The sequence below is a fragment of the Rhinoraja longicauda genome, chromosome 6 (genome assembly GCF_053455715.1).
Source record: "Rhinoraja longicauda isolate Sanriku21f chromosome 6, sRhiLon1.1, whole genome shotgun sequence".
Taxonomy (NCBI): domain Eukaryota; kingdom Metazoa; phylum Chordata; class Chondrichthyes; order Rajiformes; family Arhynchobatidae; genus Rhinoraja; species Rhinoraja longicauda.
In genome coordinates this window covers 46,758,828-46,777,958 of record NC_135958.1, presented here as the reverse complement: position 1 = coordinate 46,777,958, position 19,131 = coordinate 46,758,828, and the positions used below count along the sequence as shown (strand labels likewise).

The following is a 19,131-nucleotide window of genomic DNA, read 5'->3' as shown; positions in this document are numbered from 1 at the left end:
AGGGCAAGTTTTTTTCTGTGTAGAGTGGTTGGTGCTTACAATGTGCTGCCAGGGGTGGCAGTGGAGGTAGATTCCATGGTGGCATTTAAGAGACCCTTCTTCAGATTGAGATAGACCATAATTATTGCATTATCTAAATAACACAAGCTGACAAGGAAACAGTTTCGTGTTGCACGTTTATTTCTGTTGATATTGCTACATTTATAAAACTATGTTACAAAGAAATACACATTTTGTAGATTTCTTCTTTGGACCATTTCAAGTTGGCATCTACTCTTCAGCGCTCTGATAGGTAAAAAGGAAATGCAAATTATTAAATCAGTATTATAAATGCATCTTTAAAATTTACTTACACATTGATTAATGACAGAAATAAGGATCGTATTATTTCTATTCCTCCATGTTGATATAAATCAGCATTTTGAATACTTTTTCCTGTACCTTGATAGTAATTTCGCGGGTTTTAGTTCTAAGTTTGTTGACTTGAGACTCGGCAATGTCGGCACGTTCCTCGGCTTCCTCCAGTTCATGCTGAACCTTCCTGAACTTGGACAGGTGAACATTGGCCTGCTCCTCCTGTAGGAAAACAGTGTGAAAGCTCAGATTTTAAGAATAAATTATTTACAAAGTGATTGCTAAACACCATTATAATTTTGGTGAGCAACTAATAAAGAAATTTGCAGTTTTTGAGCTTTATTGTATGAAGGTTTGCCAGCTTTATTTTTTGAATATCAAGATTGGATAATGCAGAAACGTGCATGAATCAATCTTTTGCATGATTTTAAATAGTTTAGTTTGAATGAAGGTCTCTTCTGAAATATTCTGTGCTTTGTGTTGATCTCTTATACTTGGGGTTGAGATACTTTAATTTGTGAATCACATGCATTTAAAGAAATGATTAGCTTTTCCTATTTACTTCTAATGTGGAAAACTATCACGCTATGCCCACTAGCACTTGGCATCAAATAGCAGTAACAGTTTTCCTACATCAATCCTGATTTCCACACAATCTTGGCAGCCCTTAATCTTGAGGCTTGACATCCTCCTGGTCTCAGAGGCGATCAAGAACGTCGTCTTGTTTGAACTGACAGTGCTGTGGGAGGACGGTCTGGAGGAGGCCCATGAGAGGAAGACCAAGTACAAAGAGCTGGGCATAGACTGCCGTAAGCAGGACTGGGAGGCAAGGTGTATGCCCATCGAGGTTGGCTGTAGAGGTTTTGCAGGGCAATCACTCTACATGGCCTTGAGTGCACTGGGCATCATGGGAATGGAGAGGAGAAGAGCCATCAAGAACACCACAGAGGCAGTGGTGAAAGTCTTGAGATGGCTCTGGATCAGGAGAGGAGGTCCATGGTGAGGAGCGAATGCCACCTGACCACAAGTCGTGGTGTGATCAACCACGGCTGGCTTGCCCGGGCGAGTGTGTCTGATGTTGAAACACCTGAAATGCCCAATGACCCCAGGTTACATCACAGATGATGTGTTCAAGAGGATCAAGAGATGTATTTATCGATCATCTAAATTTCATGGTATAGAATCCTAGTTTGGTAAACCCCTCAAAATTTAACCTTTGGAGTCTAGGTGTCATTCTGATAAATCTCATCCAAAGGAAAATAATGTCTTTCTCAGGTAAGGCATTCACAACTGTTTGTAGCTGTGGACTAATCAATGTTTTGTGCAACTGTAATATAAATAATCCTCCAGTCCTCTGCATCAAGCTAGCATTCCACTTGCCCTTTTCATTATTTTCTTGAGGTGGGACCTGTCATATGAGCAGATACATAATAAAACATGTCCACATTCTTTGGAATTTTGAACAACAGGAAATGGTATTCTTGAAACATTTAAAATTCTTGAGATATTTGGTAATGTAGATGATGAAAAACTGCCTGAAGAGACTAGAACTATGGACCATAGGGTTTGGATAACTTTGTCAAGTCCATTCAAGCTTGGACCTGGTGGATTTCTCGATAGGAGAAATTAGATAGAAAAATTAAAGAACGGATTTAATCTTATTGAATGGTGAAGGCTGACAAGCCTACTATGCTACACCTGGTCCTGCTTATAATGCTCTTATTCTTTAACTGACCCTTTAAAACAGGCTATTCATGAATTATGATAATGAGCCTTATATTATGACAAATATTTCATAGCTCAGATATTCACGATTAAATAGAATGTGTCTATATTCCTTGGAGATTGAAGCAATGGGAAGTAATCTAATTGAACTATTTCTAGAGCTTTGAATGGAGATGGCGTTTTCAATGCTCTGCCCATAGACATGATATTCCTACCTCACTATTAATGTAGATTGTGTTAACAGTTCTTTATATTATAGAAATATCTTAAAATTTAATGAGTCATACAAAATAATTTTCTTGAAAAATTCTAGTTACAGTCATAATAACTTACGGACTCCTCAGATTGTCTCTTGTAGGCCTTAACCTTCATCTGCAGCTTGTCGACCAGGTCCTGTAGTCTCAGGACATTCTTTCTGTCTTCCTCTGACTGAATGTCATAAAAGAAGCAACATTAGTAATGATCTTTTCATTTTATTGTATTCTTGTGCCACATTAAAAAATACATATCCTAGTTCTTGCTGACCCACTCATCCCTCTGTGATAGCTACACGGCTGCCTTCTCAGTGCTCCATTACTAATGGCCTCACATCATCATCTCACAGCATGACCCTCCCTCTAATTAGTGTTGGGAAAGGGTTTCTTTTCAGTGACCCAGTCAAAGGCTAATTGTCCCTAGGACCCCAAAATGCCTTTACTGCAAGACTTGTGTTGTGCCCACCAGATTCATTTTATTGAAAGCTTCTGTTACTTGGTGCATACAAATTACACTTTCTTCAATCAACCAAGACTGGAAAAGTAACAATTCAATCAGGACTTTACGGAGAATGGGCCAACCTCAAAGGACAAAGCAAATCTTGTGGGGTGGTCAGGACACCAATTATGCTGACTGTAGGGGTCTGCCTACAGGGACACAGCTATCCTTCCAAAGCTTTGGCTGAAGTAAGTGCACCATTTGATTATTAACTGTACCTGATAAGATAGTTCCTTGACCCTTCTTTCATACTTGCGAACACCTTTAATGGCATCAGCACCTCGCTTCTGCTCGGCTTCCAGCTCATTTTCCAGCTCGCGCACCTAAACAACCACAAAATGGGATTTATTCCATAATATCCATATTATACCCAAAGTTTCGGTGTGCATTGTAAAACAGTCTCAGGATTTACCCTGGACTCCAGTTTCTGGAGCTGTTTCTTTCCTCCTTTCATTGCCAGCTGTTCAGCCTCATCCAGCCGATGCTGCAGGTCCTTCACTGTCTGCTCAAGGTTCTTCTTCATTCGTTCAAGGTGAGCACTGGTGTCCTGTTCCTTCTTCAGCTCTTCAGCCATCATGGCAGCCTTGCAATTTGAGGCAATTGGGCAAATCATTACTTATGTTCAAGATACTAATTTTATCAACATAATTAATTGAGATAATATTTGTAAACAAAAATCAAATTGTTAAAATAATTTATGACTGACATCAGTGATAGCCTTCTTTGCTTTCTCTTCAGCATTTCTTGACTCCTGGATAGTTTCCTCCATTTCAGTCTGGATGTGATTCAGGTCAGCATCCAGCTTCTTCTTAGTATTAATGAGGCTGGTGTTCTGCAGGAAAAGACAATTTTGAATAAGAGTCATAGAGAAGTACAACACTGAAACAGGCCCTTCATCCCAACCTATGAATGCTGACAAAAATGGCTATCTGGGCTCGTCCCATTTTATGTATTTGGCCTACATGCATCTAAATCATTCCTATCCATGTACCTGGCCAAATGTCTTCTAAATGTTATTATTGTACCAACCACATTCATTTTCTTTGGCAGCTTGTTCCATATATCTACCACTTCTGTGTGTGAAGAAATTTTCCCTCAGATCCCTTTTAAATCTTTCTTCTCTCACTTTAAATTGATGTTCTCCAGCTTTTCATTTCCCTTCCCTAGAAAAAAAGACTGTACATTCACATTATCTGTGCCCCAATGTTAGTTTTGCAGGAGTAAAGATGAATTTAATCTCAGTTTCAATGTGCACTAGCATATAGTGGGAGGTGGAGGAAGAATTTTGACGGAACCAATAACAAACAAGACATAGGGAGATGGATATCAATCTACTGTTGTCCATATGCCAGTGGATATTGGATGTCTGAAGTCATGCTATGAAGAGATGAGGCAATCAAGTAACATTTTACTTGGCCCTCACACCATTATTGGTTGCTGAGCTGGATTCCTGAGGTTGGAACTCAGCAGGAAAAATGAGCAACAAACTGTAGCTGCCTATCAAGGTCCAACACAAGAGATTATTGTGCAAAATTAGAGCACATGGTATTGGGGGAAGGTTATTGACATGGATAGAGAACTGGTTGGCAGACAGGAAGCAAAGAGTAGAAATTAATTAGTCCTTTTCGGAATGGCAGGCAGTGACTTGTGGGGTGCCGCAAAGCTCAGTGCTGGGACTCCAGTTATTTACAATATATATTAACGATTTGGAGGAGGGAATTAAATGTAACATCTCCGAGTTTGCGGATGACAAAGCTGAGCTGTGAGGAGGATGATATGATGCTCCAGGGTGAATTGGATAGGTTGTGTGAGTGGGTAGACGCATGGCAGATGCAGTATAATGTGGATGAATGTGAGGTTATCCACTTCGGTAGCAAGAACAGGAAGACAGATTATTATCTGAATGGTGTCAGATTAGGAAAAGGGGGGTGGGGGGGGGGGGGGGGGGGCAACAAGACCTGGGTGTGCTTGTGTATCAGTCACTGAAAGTAAGCATGCAGGTACTGTAGGCAATGAAGAAAGCTAATGGCATGTTGGCCTTCATTGTGAGAGGATTTGAGTTTAGGAGCAAGGAGGTCCTACTGCAGTTGTAGAGGGCCCTGGTGAGACCACACCTGGAGTATTGTGTGCAGTTTTGATCTCCTAATTTGAGGAAGAACATTCTCGCCATTGAGGGAGTGCAGCCGAGGTTCACCAGGTTAATTCCCAGGATGACGAGACTGATATATGATGAAAGAATGGGTCGACTGGGCTTGTATTCACTGGAATTTCAATGGATGATAGGGGATCTTATAGAAACATACAAAATTCTTAAGGGAATAGACAGGCTAGATGCAGGAAAAGTGTTCCCTATGTTGAGGAGTCCAGAACCAGGGATTACAGTTTAAGAATAAGGGGTAGGCCATTTAGGACTGAAATAAGGATAAACGTCTTCACCCAGAGAGTTGTGAATCTGGAATTCTCTGCCACAGAAGGCAGTGGAGGCCAATTCGTTGGATGTTTTCAAGAAAGAATTAAATTTAGCTCTTAGGGCTAATGGAATCAAGGGATATGGGGTGAAAGCAGTAACGGGGTACTGATTTTGGATGATCAGCCATGATCATATTGAATGGCGGTGCTGGCTCAAAGGGCCAAATGGCCTACTTCTGCACCTATTTTCTATGTTTCTGTGTTTCAATGTTTCTATCACTGGAGATCTTTCCTGTAAACCAGCTGGTACCCAAACAGGAAATTGAACAAAGCAATTATAAAATTCCCCTTTTAGGATTACCCTATTGTTCGGGTAACATCAATGTGGGAACAGACCTGAGAGTGCAGCAGCTGAACTCTTTCAGTGACATCAATCAGCTCTTGTTCAGCAATTTTGCGAGCTCGGTCTGTCTGTTCCAGAGCGGCTCTCATTTCTTCAATCTCAGCCTGTTGCAGGCCGCTTCTGCGCTCCACCATGGCCAGTTGCTCCTTCAAGTCTTCCTGGCTTCTGCAGGCATCATCTAGATGTAACTGGGTGTCCTGTTTATAAATGCAAGATTGCTTTGTTACCAGATATCACAGTACACTGTAATGCTTACCTTGTATTTGAATCAGTTGTAGCAAGAAGCTGTTTTTCATCAATAATGAAAAATCGAAATCAACTGGCAAATAACAAATCTTGCATTTTATATTACATGCTGTGAGAAGAAAATCAATACTTACATAATTGACTGATAATCATACATTTAAAATAACAGTGAAACTGGAAGTCATTATTCCATCATACAAACCTTCAATTGACCCTGTATGTTTCGGAGATGTTTTTGAGCTTCTGAGGCCTGGCGATTGGCATGTCCCAGCTGAATTTCCATTTCATTTAGATCTCCCTCCATTTTCTTCTTGATTCTCAAGGCATCATTTCTGCTCCTGACTTCAGACTCCAAAGCGCTCTGCATTGTGTCCACAACTCTCTGGTGATTCCTCTTCACCTGATCGATCTCCTCATCTTTCTCTGCAATCTTTCTGTCAACTTCAGATTTCACTTGGTTCAGTTCCAGCTGAATGCGGAGGATCTTGCTCTCCTCATGTTCCAGAGAGGCCTACAAGAGAGATTAACTATATTTTTCAGTATTTTGCACATTGTTGTCATAAAAGTTGATTTCTTTATATCTTAAAAATATATGTTAAGCTGTCGTTACTCTGATATTATGGCAACTTATTTACTCTATTTGACAACTATGATAGTTCAAAATATCTATTTCTAAAATATAATGTCAGAATAACTGTTAACTTTACCTCTGCCTCCTCCAATGCTGACTGAATTTCACTCTTTTCCTGCTCAGCTGTCTTCTTTGCCTTTTCCATCTCATGGAGGGCCTTGCTACTTTCACCCAGTTGCTCACTCAGATCAGAAATCTCCTCTGTGTTTAAAGGTAGTGTTAGTTGATAAAACTTGGATTAAAATAGAAATGCAAGCATATTTTACATTGTCAGTGAAAATTCAGAAGGATTGGTCATTGAGTCAGAATAGAATCTGTAAAGGTATTAAATTCCAAGATAAATAGGTATGCTGCAGGTATTTAAATCCAAGGTAAACAAGTATCTTTTTCATAGTACCAACAATTTAAAATGCTTAAATAAGAGAAAGATTTTAAACGTACGTTGTAGATTCTTGTTCTCCCGTTTAAGAGTTTCAAGGTGATCCAGAGACTCCTCATATGCATTCTTCATCTTAAAGATTTCTGTACTCAAAGCACGAGATTCCTTCAGAGCTGCTTCCAGTTCTGCCTGACTCTCCTCATATTTCTGTTTCCAATCTGCCAGAACCTTAATTGTACAAATGTAAATGTTTGAAATGTATTCTCAAATTTAACTTCTATCTCAGTAGCAATGAGGTGTGATAGCCATTAAGAAAGAAAGTTAGATTTCAAATTGAAAACGGAACTAATATTTTCCCAGCATCCATATGTATAAAATCATGAGAGGAATAGATCTGGTAGATGCACAAGGCCTCTTGCCCAGAGTAGGGGAATCAAGGACCAGAGAACATAGGTTCAAGGTGAAGGGGAAAAGATTTAATAGGAATCTGAGGGGTAACTTTTTCACACAAAGGGTATTGGTTGTCGGAACAAGCTGCAAGAGGATGTAGTGGAGACTGGGACTATCCCGACGTTTAAGAAACGGTTAGACAGGTACATGAATGGGACAGGTTCGGAGGGATATGGACCAAACGCAGGCAGGCGCGCCTAGTGTAGCTGGGACGTGTTGGCCGGTGTGGGCAAGTTGGGATGAAGGGCCTGTTTCTTACCTCTTACTCTATGACTTAATGACTCCATGAAAATGACTTTGCAAGCACAATATTATGCTTGACTGGGTAAACAGACAAGGAGTACTTCTTAGAAGGGTACAATATTAAAAGGCTTCAGCAATTTAATATGTCTGATATTTCTAATGTGACATTTTCACACTCAGGAAATGTCAAAATCACTGAGCCCTTTCAATTGTTTACCATTCTGTTAGATTGTGGCAGATCTGCAGTTAACAACCTGTTTGGACATGATGACTTGCTAATTTTACTTAACAAAGATCTATTGATACCATATCCCCAGTCTTTCAGGAGAGAATAATATAAACTACCCATTGAGAAACATCAATGTTATTAATTTAGTTCCATGGAAATATTTTTGTCAAGCCATTAATGAGGTCAAATTTTCACATAAAATTAATCTGCCAGCTGCTTGCCAGTCCCTTGCTAAAATTGATATGCATGATGTTGGTTACTTTCTTCAGAACGGCATGCAAAGAGAAACAATACGACTACCAGTTCCTACCTTGTCAAAATTTCTTTGTTTCTTGTCCAGAGCTGCTGCTGCTGAATTTGCCCTCTCTACATCTATCATCAGATCCTCCACTTCATTCTGCAATCTCTGTTTAGTCTTTTCCAGTGAAGCACATTTGGAGTTCACGGCCTCAATGTGCTCCTCTGCATCCTGCAGACGCTGAGCAAGTTTTTTCCTGAAAAACACAAAACCATCATGTCCATCTCACATGAAATGTGGGAAGAACATACATTCTCATTGACAGCATTTTTGTTACATACTTGGCGTCTTCCAGTTCCTCTGTGCGCTGGATTGCATCAGTTTCATATTTTGATCTCCACTGAGCCACTTCACTGTTGGCCTTGGACATTCCACGCTGAAGCTCAGCCTTTGCCTCCATCTCCTCTTCATATTGTTCACGGAGCATGTCACAGTCATGGCGGGCACTTTGAAGAGCATGGGCCAGGGCTCCCTTAGCCTGAAATGATTACAGGATGGCATGAGTTAAATTATATTTAATATTGTTGTGATTATTAGAAAGTACTTAACCTTGTCTTTCTCATTCAGGTCACAATAAAAAGAAAGTATTGTTGGATTTTCATGGTATGCATTGTAATATTTTATAATGTTTCACTTTGGTACCTTTGTTTCTTCCTCCAGTTGCCTCTTGAGTTCCTCAAGCTGTTGGGTATATCCTTGCTTTCCTCTTGTCAGCTGCGATACTAAGGCCTCTTTCTCCTCCACCTGGCGGTTCAACTCGCCTGTAAATTAAAGATATTGTGAGTGAAATATTACAAATATTACATGTTAATGTTTTCTATATGGTGAACAACAAATATAGATCAATATTATTTTGAAATCAAGATCAATACCATTTTCTGTTGCAAGACGTGCTTTATGAGTTGATAAGTCATTGATCAACCGTTGATGTTCATCGTGTTTGGTCTTCATTTCACTGACCTGGTCCTCTAGTGTCCGAGATACTTTCTCAAGGTTTACCTGAAACCAAAGCAACCAGTTTTCAAGAGATGCAACACCAACTAAACAACACCACCAATTCAAAGTTAACTATACAAGTGTGGTATATAATGTCCTCTTTCACCGTACCTTAGCTTTGGACACTGATTCCATGTTGCTGGCAAGGTCATCAATTTCCATCTTCAGTTCACTCTTTTCCTTCTCGAGCTTCTGCTTGACACGCTGCAGATTATCGATTTGTTCCCCAAGTTCTGCCACGCTGTCAGCCTGCTTCTTGCGAAGAGCAGCAGATGTGGCCTCGTGCTGGAGGGTGGATTCTTCCAGGTCACGGCGCATTTTCTGAAATTCTGCCTCTCGTTTCTTGTTCATTTCAATCTGAGCTGAAGTTGCCCCACCAGCTTCTTCCAGTCGCTCACTGATCTCTTCAAGTTCCCGAGAAAGATCGGCTCTCTGTTTCTCAGTCTTAGCACGAGCGGCACGTTCAGCTTCAATTTCTTCCTCGAGCTCCTCAATACGAGCCTTAAGATAAATATGCATTGGTTATAATCAAGGAACCAGTAAAATCAATTCATGCATATGACTTCCACTGAAAGACATTGATAACGTTACTGGACATGTACATCACCTGTAATTCTTTAATCTTTTTCTGCAGTTGGGAAGCCATAGCCTGCTCATCTTCAACTTTGCTTTGAAGCTGGCTGATTTCAAACTCTTTCCTTTAATAATAAAAATGAAGAATTCAGTTAAATAAAAGAACATTTTAACGTATTTTGAATGAACGCACAAAAAGTGGTTTATTCTTATAGCATTCTGAAGAAATAGTTACTTGGTAAACAGCAGATACCAAAAATAAACTTTAAATATATCACCATATCATCTTTGAAGAGTATGTTCATTTAAGTAATACAATCACAGAAGCTCAAATCAGTAAAACTTCATGTTTTCCAACATAAGTGTCAAAGTCATGAAAATAAACTTTGCATGACATGAACAAGGCAAGTGGGATCCAATTTTAAACAGTGAATTACTAAAACGACCTAATACTGACTTCTTTAATTTCTCATCCAGTTGCTGGATAGTTTGCAAGGCATCAACGTGACAAATAGAAAACAATTTTAAACAGTGGATTATGAAAAAAACACATATTTGTTCATAACTTTAAGTACTGACTTCTTTAGTTTCTCATCCAGTTGCTGCCTGTCATTCTCCAAGTCCATTGTTACTTCTTGAGACAGCTTCAAGTCACCTTCAAGCTTTCTCTTAGCACGCTCGAGATCCATGCGGAGTTTCTTCTCCTGCTCCAGAGAACCTTCAAGCTTTTTAAGAAACAGTATGTTTTATTAGAACTGTCTTCAAACAATGATAATTGTAAAAAAAATATTTGATTTAGTTATGGTTTAAAATACTCACATCATCAACTTGTTGTTCCAACTTAGTCTTTGTTTTGGTCAGAGTGTTGACTTTGTCTTCCTCAGCCTGGAGATCATCCAAGGTCTGCTGGTGGGCCTCCTGGAGAGCTTTCTTTTCCTTGGTTATTTTAGCAATGCTTTCATCAAGACAAGCCATCTCTTCAGTGAGGTTTTTAACCTAAGTTCAGCAAAACAAAATAAACAGAATAATGACATGTAATCATCAGAAATCATTCATGAGTAGTGTATCAACTTGACATCAAGATCACCCTTAAATACCTTGTTCTCAGTGGCATGTTTTTCTTTTTCAACTTTGGCTAATGTGAGCTCCAAGTCATCAATATCTTTCTTCAGTTCTGAGCACTCATCCTCCAGTTTCCTTTTCTTAGCTGTCAGCTCAGCATTCATCTCCTCTTCATCTTCCAATCTTTCATTAGCTTCCTTCGCTTTAGCCTCTAGTTGAATCTTATTTTTAATCAACCCCTCACATCTTTCTTCTGCATCTGCCAGCGTTTCACCTTCCTGCGGTAAAGATATAATGAATTATACCAGGCCATGTGTTTTGTATACATGCATAACCATGCAAAGATAGCCAATGTAGATACCGATTGGACTTGAAGTTGGAGATCATTCTTTTCTTGCACAAGAGCCACCATTTTCTCTTCTAATTCCTTCTTCCGTGCTTCAGATTTGGCAAGTGCCTCCTTGGTTTTCTCAAAGTCATCTTTCATATTTGCCATTTCCTTTTCAGTTTCAGCACTCTTCAGGAGAGGTTTGATCTTAAAGTACAGTTGCATCCATGGCCAGTGTTTGACATTGGTGAATGAACGGATGTTGTACTGCAGAGTGAACAGTGCTTCCCTAAAGGCCATGGTAAAATGAACAAAGATTAGAGCAATATTCTGTTCATGCATTAAAATGCTATATTCATGCATAAAATTTGTTCATGTGCAAATATATTTTTAGGTATTTACCTCCTTTCCATCATTCTCTTAAATTCAACCCTCATTAAAAAGCCACGGCACATAGCTTGAGTGCGGGTAACGAGCTGTGCCAACTTTTCATCTCTCATCTCTTCAAGTGCACCTAAGAGACCAGCCTTGAAGAACACCTTAAACAAAGTAAGGGATCTGTTTCAGTATTTAATTCTGAAAACATAAACATTTTAGGAGCACAGTTTAAACTGTTTTCTTGTTCATAAAAATATGTATCAGAATGTCAACATAGAATAAGTATTTTACAGTACTGAATGGAGCAGGTTTAGTGGAATTGTACTTGCCTCATTTATCCACTTAAATATTAACAAAGATGCTTTTCAAATCAACTGTTCCTAAGATTACATTCAAAACTATATTGTTGATTCATCTTGTTCTTTCACATTACAAAACTTACACATTCAACATGATTACCTTAGTATGTCCAAACTTGTACTGGGTATGATCTACATCAATGGATCCCAGTAATTTCTCAGACGCCTTCTTGCTGTCAATGAACTGGCCTTCGGGAATGGCACTTGCATTTAGAATTCTGTACCTGTTGCACGGGAGTTTTATACATATTATAGGTGATTTTTATTAGAACTAAATATTTTGAACAGCTTATTGGAATGGAAAATAAAAATGTAGATTTTGAGATATTTCACCTTTGCTTGAAATCACCGTAGATGATTCTGCTTGGGAATCCCTTTCTGCAAATTCTGATACCTTCCAGCACACCATTGCACCTCAACTGATGTATGACAAGGTGATTTTCCATAATACCTGGTGTTTACAAGATAAATATTTAAAAGAATAAAGTAGAACACAAAATTATTTTCTATAACACATTGACTGGATAGATGGAACTACTACTTGCCTGGTGTCTTTGTCTCATTGGGGATGAGACAGCGCACAAAATGTGGATGTGTGGTTCTCAGGTTAGCCATCAGCTTGCCCAAGTTTTCCTGTGAGGTTAAAAATAGAGACGCAATTGTACAGTAATCTGATGCATTCACTCAATAATTTACAAATTAATTCACAATTCTTAAAACTTGTTCAATACGTAGTGATAAATGAATGTGCAAGAAAAAAATCTTACCCTAAACAGAGCAGACACTGTCTGGAATGAACCACCCTTCTTTTTGCCTGCTTTCTTGGTACTATCTGTTGATAAAGAAGCAACAAATTTGATTGTTCTTATCATATTATTAAAGGCGAGAAAGTTGCGAACAGCCATTTATTGCAGAGCTTTACCTTCAGGGGCTGCAACGTAGAGAGTACCCAAGAGTTTCACTGATGACTTCTGGAACAGCCCAATTACAGTTTCATTCAGTGGATCCTTATTCTTATCCAGCCAGCCAGTAATGTTGTAGTCCACAGTGCCAGCATAATGGACCAGTGAGAAGTGAGCTTCAGGCTTTCCTTTGACAGGCTTGGGCTTCTGGAAGTTGTTTGACTTTCCAAGGTGCTGATCATACAGCTTGTTCTTGAATGAAGTGTCTGAGGCCTTGGGGAACATACACTCCTCCTCGAGGATTGAGAAGATACCCATGGGCTGTGGGAATGCCAATGTTTATTTTTTTTAGTCTTTTCCATTAATTTAAAACTAGATTTATATTCTATTTTCATTAATGTCCTCCATGATATTACCTACCTTCTCAATGAGTTCAATGCAAGCAGCCAAGTCCATACCAAAGTCAATAAATTCCCATTCAATTCCTTCCTTCTTGTATTCCTCTTGTTCCAGAACAAACATGTGGTGGTTGAAGAACTGCTGCAGTTTCTCATTTGTGAAGTTGATACATAACTGCTCCAAGCTGTTGTACTGAACAAATAAAGATATTTCTTGTGTTATCATTAATTCACTTATTACTGTATCGTCTTTAGTGTTGGCAATTTTAAATATTTGATTTTGTTAATGTTTATAATTCTGAACCTTACATCAAAAATTTCGAAACCAGCGATATCCAGCACACCAATGAAATACTGTCTGGCCTGCTTTGTGTCCAGTTGTTGATTGATACGGACGACCATCCACAAGAACATTTTCTCAAAAACAGATTTGGAAAGAGCACCAACTGAGTTGTTGACCTAAAATAACACAATATGTGTTTTAGTTGAAGTTAACACTCTAAATAAAGTATTTTAAACGTCTGTGAAATGTCTTGGTAACTGTACCTGTCGAACCGTCTGACCTTTAGTCACAAATTCATTGCCAACCTTTACTCGTGGATAGCACAATGCCTTTAGCAAATCTGCTGAGTTAAGGCCGGTCAGGTAGGCAACTTTGTCGGCATCTAACAAAAGATGAAAGCAATTGAATACATTTGAAAAGGGCAGTGAATTGTTTTCTTTGGAGAAAAAACCTTTTGTATGTTATCTTCTCTCATTAAGACACACGGGCAGCCAAAATACCCTTTGAATCCTGTTGGCTCCCCTGGAAGCAATGCCATTATGCCCATTCCTTCACAGGCTGTTTTCTGCATTGCAGCAATCTGTTCTCTGAGGCATTCACTCATGAAATTTCACATAGTAACTGCCAGGAAGTTTAATTTTCCCTATTTGTGGACCTTCTGGCATTATCCGTGCACAGCACGACATTTGCCTGATTCATCCAACCTTAGTTTAACATCTTCTTCACAATATATCAATTGTGTACCAAATAGCTGACATTAAATTACCAATGAATAATATGATGGTTTGTGATGGGCCAAGGGTGGCAAAAGAACACAGAACAGTGCAACATTCTGGTGGCGAACATTAACTCTAGATATTTGTCAGGGAGGTGGGGAATCATTACAAAATATTCTTGCACTGATTACATTATACTGAAGGGCCTTATTATTTTGAATTTGTAAATAATGATAAATGCAGAAGCGAAATGAACTGTTACCTTCTGTGCCGTCAGGTTCTGCTTGCTCTTCACGCTGCTTTTGCTTGAATTTCATATTGCCCATGTGCATCACTGCGCCAGTGAGTTTGTAGATTCCCCACTTCTCTTCAGTGACGAAGCCAAGGATATCGATGGCAGTCTGGGCAACAAAATGGTTAGAATAAAAAAGAATATGAATGCATTGAACACATTAGTTATCTAGTAGACACTTTCAAAAACTCTTTGAGGAGTCTTTTTTTGTAGGTGTAGGTTTAATATTGTCATGCGAACCAAGGTACAGTGAAAATCTTTGTCTTGCAATGAAATCAGATAATGTACATCTTTCCAATCAAGTCAAACTCAAGTACAGTAGGTAGAGCAAAGGAAAGATGCAGATTGCAGAATATAGTTCTCAGCATTGGTGTGCATCAGTTCCAGAGACAAAGTCCAATGTCCACAATGGTGTAAAGGTGAATCAGACAGTAGCCTAACTTATGGAAGGACAATTCAGAAGCCTAATAACAGAGGGGAAGAAGCTGGAGCTGTTCTTGAGTCTGGTGACATGTGCTTTCAAGCTTCTTTATCTTCTGCCCAATGGGAGTGGGAAGAGGAACAAATGAAGGGGGTGGGACAAGTCTTTGATTATGTAGGTTCTTTTCCAAAGCACCGTGAATTTAGATATAGTCAATGGTGGGGTGTCTGGTCTTTGTGATGGATTGGGCTACATCCACACCTGTTCGCAGTTTCTTGTGATACGGGCAGTGCTGTTCCCAAACCAAAAGCTGGGATGCATCTGGCCTAACATGCGTTACCTTAAGATCAGCAATGGCAGTAGTTTATCTTTCTTATTTGCGTGTACATTAACACTGCATGGGACAACCAGTGTAATTATTTTCACTATTTTTAATTAGGCCAAATCATCTTCATTCAGTTATGAATATCTTTTGTGTCAATATAGATTAATGTTTGTGATGGCTTGAATATATTTGTATGTATTATGATGTATTAGTCAAAATAAGATGTTACAAATAAATTTGTAGAGCAACTACTCACATCAGTTGCAATCAATTCTTCTGTGTCATCAATACTCTTGACTGTAATCTCACCCTGGCTGATGAAAGGATAATCATAAGGATTGGTGGTAATTAGACATGACTCTGGAAAATAAATGTTTTGTGGAAAGACATGTGAGCAACTAAAGAAAGGCAACGTGTAACCCAATTCATTTTAATTTTCAGTTCACCACTTTGAATCTTACCAACGATTTCTGGTTTGTGATTGGTCATCATCTGGTAGAAAATGTGGTAACTCCTTTCAGCTTTCAGCTGGAATGTCACTCTGGATTTTTCCAGTAGATCTGGGGAGATGAGCAAATATAGATTTGACAAAGAACATGTCAAACCAGTCAACAATTTGATTTACAAACAATATTTACAAATCAAGTTCCACTGCACTTACAGGTTTCAATGTCAGCAGAAGCCAGTTTACCAGTGGTACCGAAGTGAATCCTGATGAATTTACCCTTGTAACATAAAGAACAAGCATTTCAGAAACCAATTTAGTTGCGTGAAATGTTTTAATCGACTCTACTCTGTTAATCAATGCTCACACACAAGAGGGGAATGAAACTGCTCAGGAAACTTACGAAACGAGATGAATTGTCATTTCTCATAGTCTTGGCATTACCGAAAGCTTCCAACAGTGGGTTAGCCTGGATGATTTGATCCTCCAGTGACCCCTGCAAAAATACTTTTGATATTAGAATCTAGAATTGACTCATTGACAAAATTAATTTAGAAGTAAATTGCAGGACGGTATCAGATTGTGAATGATACCAGCTCTGTCTCACCTTTATCTTCCCAGAAGTTTGAGCTTCCTTCTTCTTGGTGTCGACTACCGCTGCAACCGAAGCGAAGTACTGGATGACGCGTTTCGTGTTCACAGTCTTCCCGGCACCGGATTCTCCGCTGGGTGAAGAACGTGAAGAATAATTACCAAACTAACAGCGCGGCAGATTGGAGGAATAAAGATTCGAGTGATCTGCAATTCTAAAAAAGCTTGGCTCAGATCGCCATAAAGAAGAAATACTGAGGGGTTTGGAGGGGGAGGTCGACGAGACTGTGAAAAGAGAGATCATGTAACCTAATGTTATAGAAACTCCGAGGAAACCCTGTGGTGTTTTGGACACTACTCAGCTCTGATCACGCGTAAGAAGCAAATTTTTGGAATTATTTTACATAATTATCGTGTGTTTTTATATAAGAAAAATGTCAAGTGAATTAAAATCAGCGCCGCACAAGAGACTATAGTTGAATGATTGCAGAGGTCTCCTGATTACATGGACAGAAGATATCGCCGAAGAGCCAACGCCAGGGAAGAATTATAAACCTTATTGAGGTGTCGCTTCAGGGAAGGTTGTGAGCACAAAACGAAAAAATGACTCGATATGAATAGAGAGGTTTTTGGATTGAAGAAGAGCGTTTCAACAGAAAATATGTACCTGGTGATATTAGCGATTGTGATGGATATGCAAAAAATAAATAATTACACCTATATCAGAAAATAGTAACACTATCGCAAGCTCTGAACTCAGTAACACTCACGTAATCAGGATGGACTGGTTTTCACGATCTGGAAAAAGAAAACAACATCAGTATCCAGAGTTAAAATCACAGAAAGGCGTGGGTTTGTTGGGAGACACAAAGACCACATGTAGAACTTTGAACAGTACTACAGAGGAACAGGTCTTTCAGGCCACAATATCGATGCCGAACCTGATGCCAAATTAAACTAATCTCCTTTGCCTGCAAGGGATCGACATCCTTCCCATCCCTGCATAACAATGTGTCTGTCTGAAAACCTCTCAATGCCATGTTGTCTTTGCCTCCACCACCATCATCAGGGGATATTTGGCCGCTCATCTCCTTCAAACGATGCCCTTTCTCTGTCCACCGTGGGGCACAGGCTCTGACTGTCGACCCTATCTGTGCCCTTCTAGATTAATATATTTATATTAAGTCTTTCCTCGACCGACAACGCTCCAGAGAAAACTATCCAAGTTTGCCTAACTTGTCCTTACGTTTTATACCCTCTAATCCATGCAGCATTCTGCTGTACCTCTTCTATACCCACACCCTTCCTGTAATGGGGCGATCAGACTTGCGCACAGTACCCCAAACGCAGCGTAACCAAAGTCCTATAAAGTTGCAACAATGACATCGTGACTCTCCACTCAAGCCCCGACCGATGAAGGCAAGAGTACAGATGTCGGAATTATTGTTTGTTATCTGCATACGTTTGTTCCATGTTCTTTGCTACAACTCGGTAGTAATTCGGCTCTAAGCAGAAAATAAAATCTATTATGATCAAATCTGGCCACCTACCAGTTTGCATGGCTTGATACGCGTTGTCAGAGATGGAGAAGATGTGAGGAGGAGCCTCTTGACGCTTCTTGCCCCTGTACCCCGACACAACGTGCGGGTCATACACTGGCAACCACTTGTAGGGGTTCACAGTGACACAGAACAACCCAGAGTAGGTCTAAGGTGGGAGAATATAATTAGCATTTATCAGGTATTGCAGTATGGTCATTTTGCAAGAACAAACAACTGCACTTACGTAGATCATCCAGGCTGCATAACGCTCTTTGAGGTTAAACAACACGGTTGCTTCGTTCAGATGGGTCATCATGACCATGTCCTCTACTTTATCGTATTTTGGAGGATTCATCTGCAGGACCTCATCGTCTTTAACAGTAGCGGTCTGAAAATAATCACCAGGCAAATGTAATGAAATGTGTCAACGGCGTACGCTGCAGAGGTTACAGAATACAGTATTATGTTTAACTGTTCAACGAACCCTCTTGTCTTCCAAGAACTCCACGGTGGCTTTGCCGCCCTCCCTACTCTTGACGATTGCCTTCGCGAACAGTTCTTTAGGATCGGGGGCATAACAGCAAGTTTTGGCATCGAAAGGTCGGCTCTGAGCTTCAACCCTTTCTTTATCAGTCTTCCGTAAAAAAGGCGCCGCCTTTCCAAACACTGCCATCTCTGCGTCCCCCATGGCTTCGGTCTATTGCTGGAATTGACGGGGAAGGTGTAAGTATGATCCTGAATTGCATCAGCAAAATCTATGCATTTCTCTTTAGTAGTAACAAATGATTCGTTGATTTATTTATCAGAAAGTAACAGAGTTCATTCGGACAACTTCACTTGTTATTAGTTGTGAAAATAATTACATCCTTTCATTTCTATATTGTCATCACGTTGCTCTTGGCCTGTATCGCTTATTCATAACACATAATTAATTCGCATACGTTACCAGTTCTATATTAACATTGTTTGCTGAACATCACAGTTTTTGTTTTGGTATAAGTTTCAAATGCCCACTATCATTGTTCTCGATTGACAGCATACTTTGAACGTCGTTGTACTTTGAAGGGCAAAGCCCTTTGACGAGACACGTTCTTTTCAGCACGTTTCTCATCTGATACTGAATTTATTGATTCTGTAGGGTCCGACTACTTAATGTGCAAACGTGTAACAAATCTTTCCAATGCAGCGTCAAATTCGTTTCTTGAATGCCAATATCATTTAAACATATAATTACAAAATACATTATATGCACTGGTTACCTTTCATTGGTACTAGATATTTGTGATTCGTTTGCTTGGTAACTGTAGAAAATTATGATCACCTCGCCACTGGTGCACAGAATATGTGCAGCATTTATGCTATTCGTGTTACATGATACATCACGCTGCGCGGGTGGATGTT

General features: G+C 39.5%; 1 protein-coding gene across 1 annotated transcript; it reads right to left on the bottom strand.

Annotated features, from left to right (window-relative positions):
- Positions 1-390: 390 nt before the first annotated feature.
- LOC144594730 (myosin-4-like) lies at positions 391-18,418 on the bottom strand. The gene is made up of 38 exons (XM_078401573.1): positions 18,215-18,418; positions 17,975-18,118; positions 17,740-17,896; positions 16,960-16,987; positions 16,206-16,323; positions 16,002-16,094; positions 15,815-15,878; positions 15,615-15,713; positions 15,410-15,513; positions 14,378-14,516; positions 13,663-13,781; positions 13,426-13,575; positions 13,139-13,309; positions 12,739-13,039; positions 12,584-12,648; positions 12,362-12,449; positions 12,150-12,267; positions 11,917-12,040; positions 11,482-11,618; positions 11,113-11,368; positions 10,787-11,029; positions 10,509-10,685; positions 10,269-10,414; positions 9,724-9,814; positions 9,228-9,617; positions 8,993-9,119; positions 8,763-8,881; positions 8,402-8,598; positions 8,133-8,316; positions 6,963-7,128; positions 6,598-6,722; positions 6,093-6,401; positions 5,638-5,841; positions 3,539-3,664; positions 3,245-3,415; positions 3,051-3,155; positions 2,413-2,508; positions 391-576 (listed from the first exon to the last, which is right to left on the bottom strand). The coding sequence occupies exons 1-38, from the start codon at positions 18,416-18,418 to the stop codon at positions 391-393; spliced, it is 5,841 nt and encodes a 1,946-aa protein (XP_078257699.1).
- Between the last annotated feature and the right edge of the window lie 713 nt (positions 18,419-19,131).

What these genes read in the sequence shown, in the direction of transcription:
- LOC144594730 (XM_078401573.1), bottom strand. Translation starts at nt 18,418, where the DNA reads ATGGGGGACGCAGAGATGGCAGTGTTTGGAAAGGCGGCGCCTTTTTTA. An exon ending in AGTTCTTGGAAGACAAGAGG is followed by an intron (nt 18,119 to 18,214) that starts GTTCGTTGAACA and finishes GATTATTTTCAG; the next exon opens with ACCGCTACTGTTAAAGACGA. An exon ending in AATCAGTGTCCAAAGCTAAG is followed by an intron (nt 9,120 to 9,227) that starts GTACGGTGAAAG and finishes CTTTGGTTTCAG; the next exon opens with GTAAACCTTGAGAAAGTATC.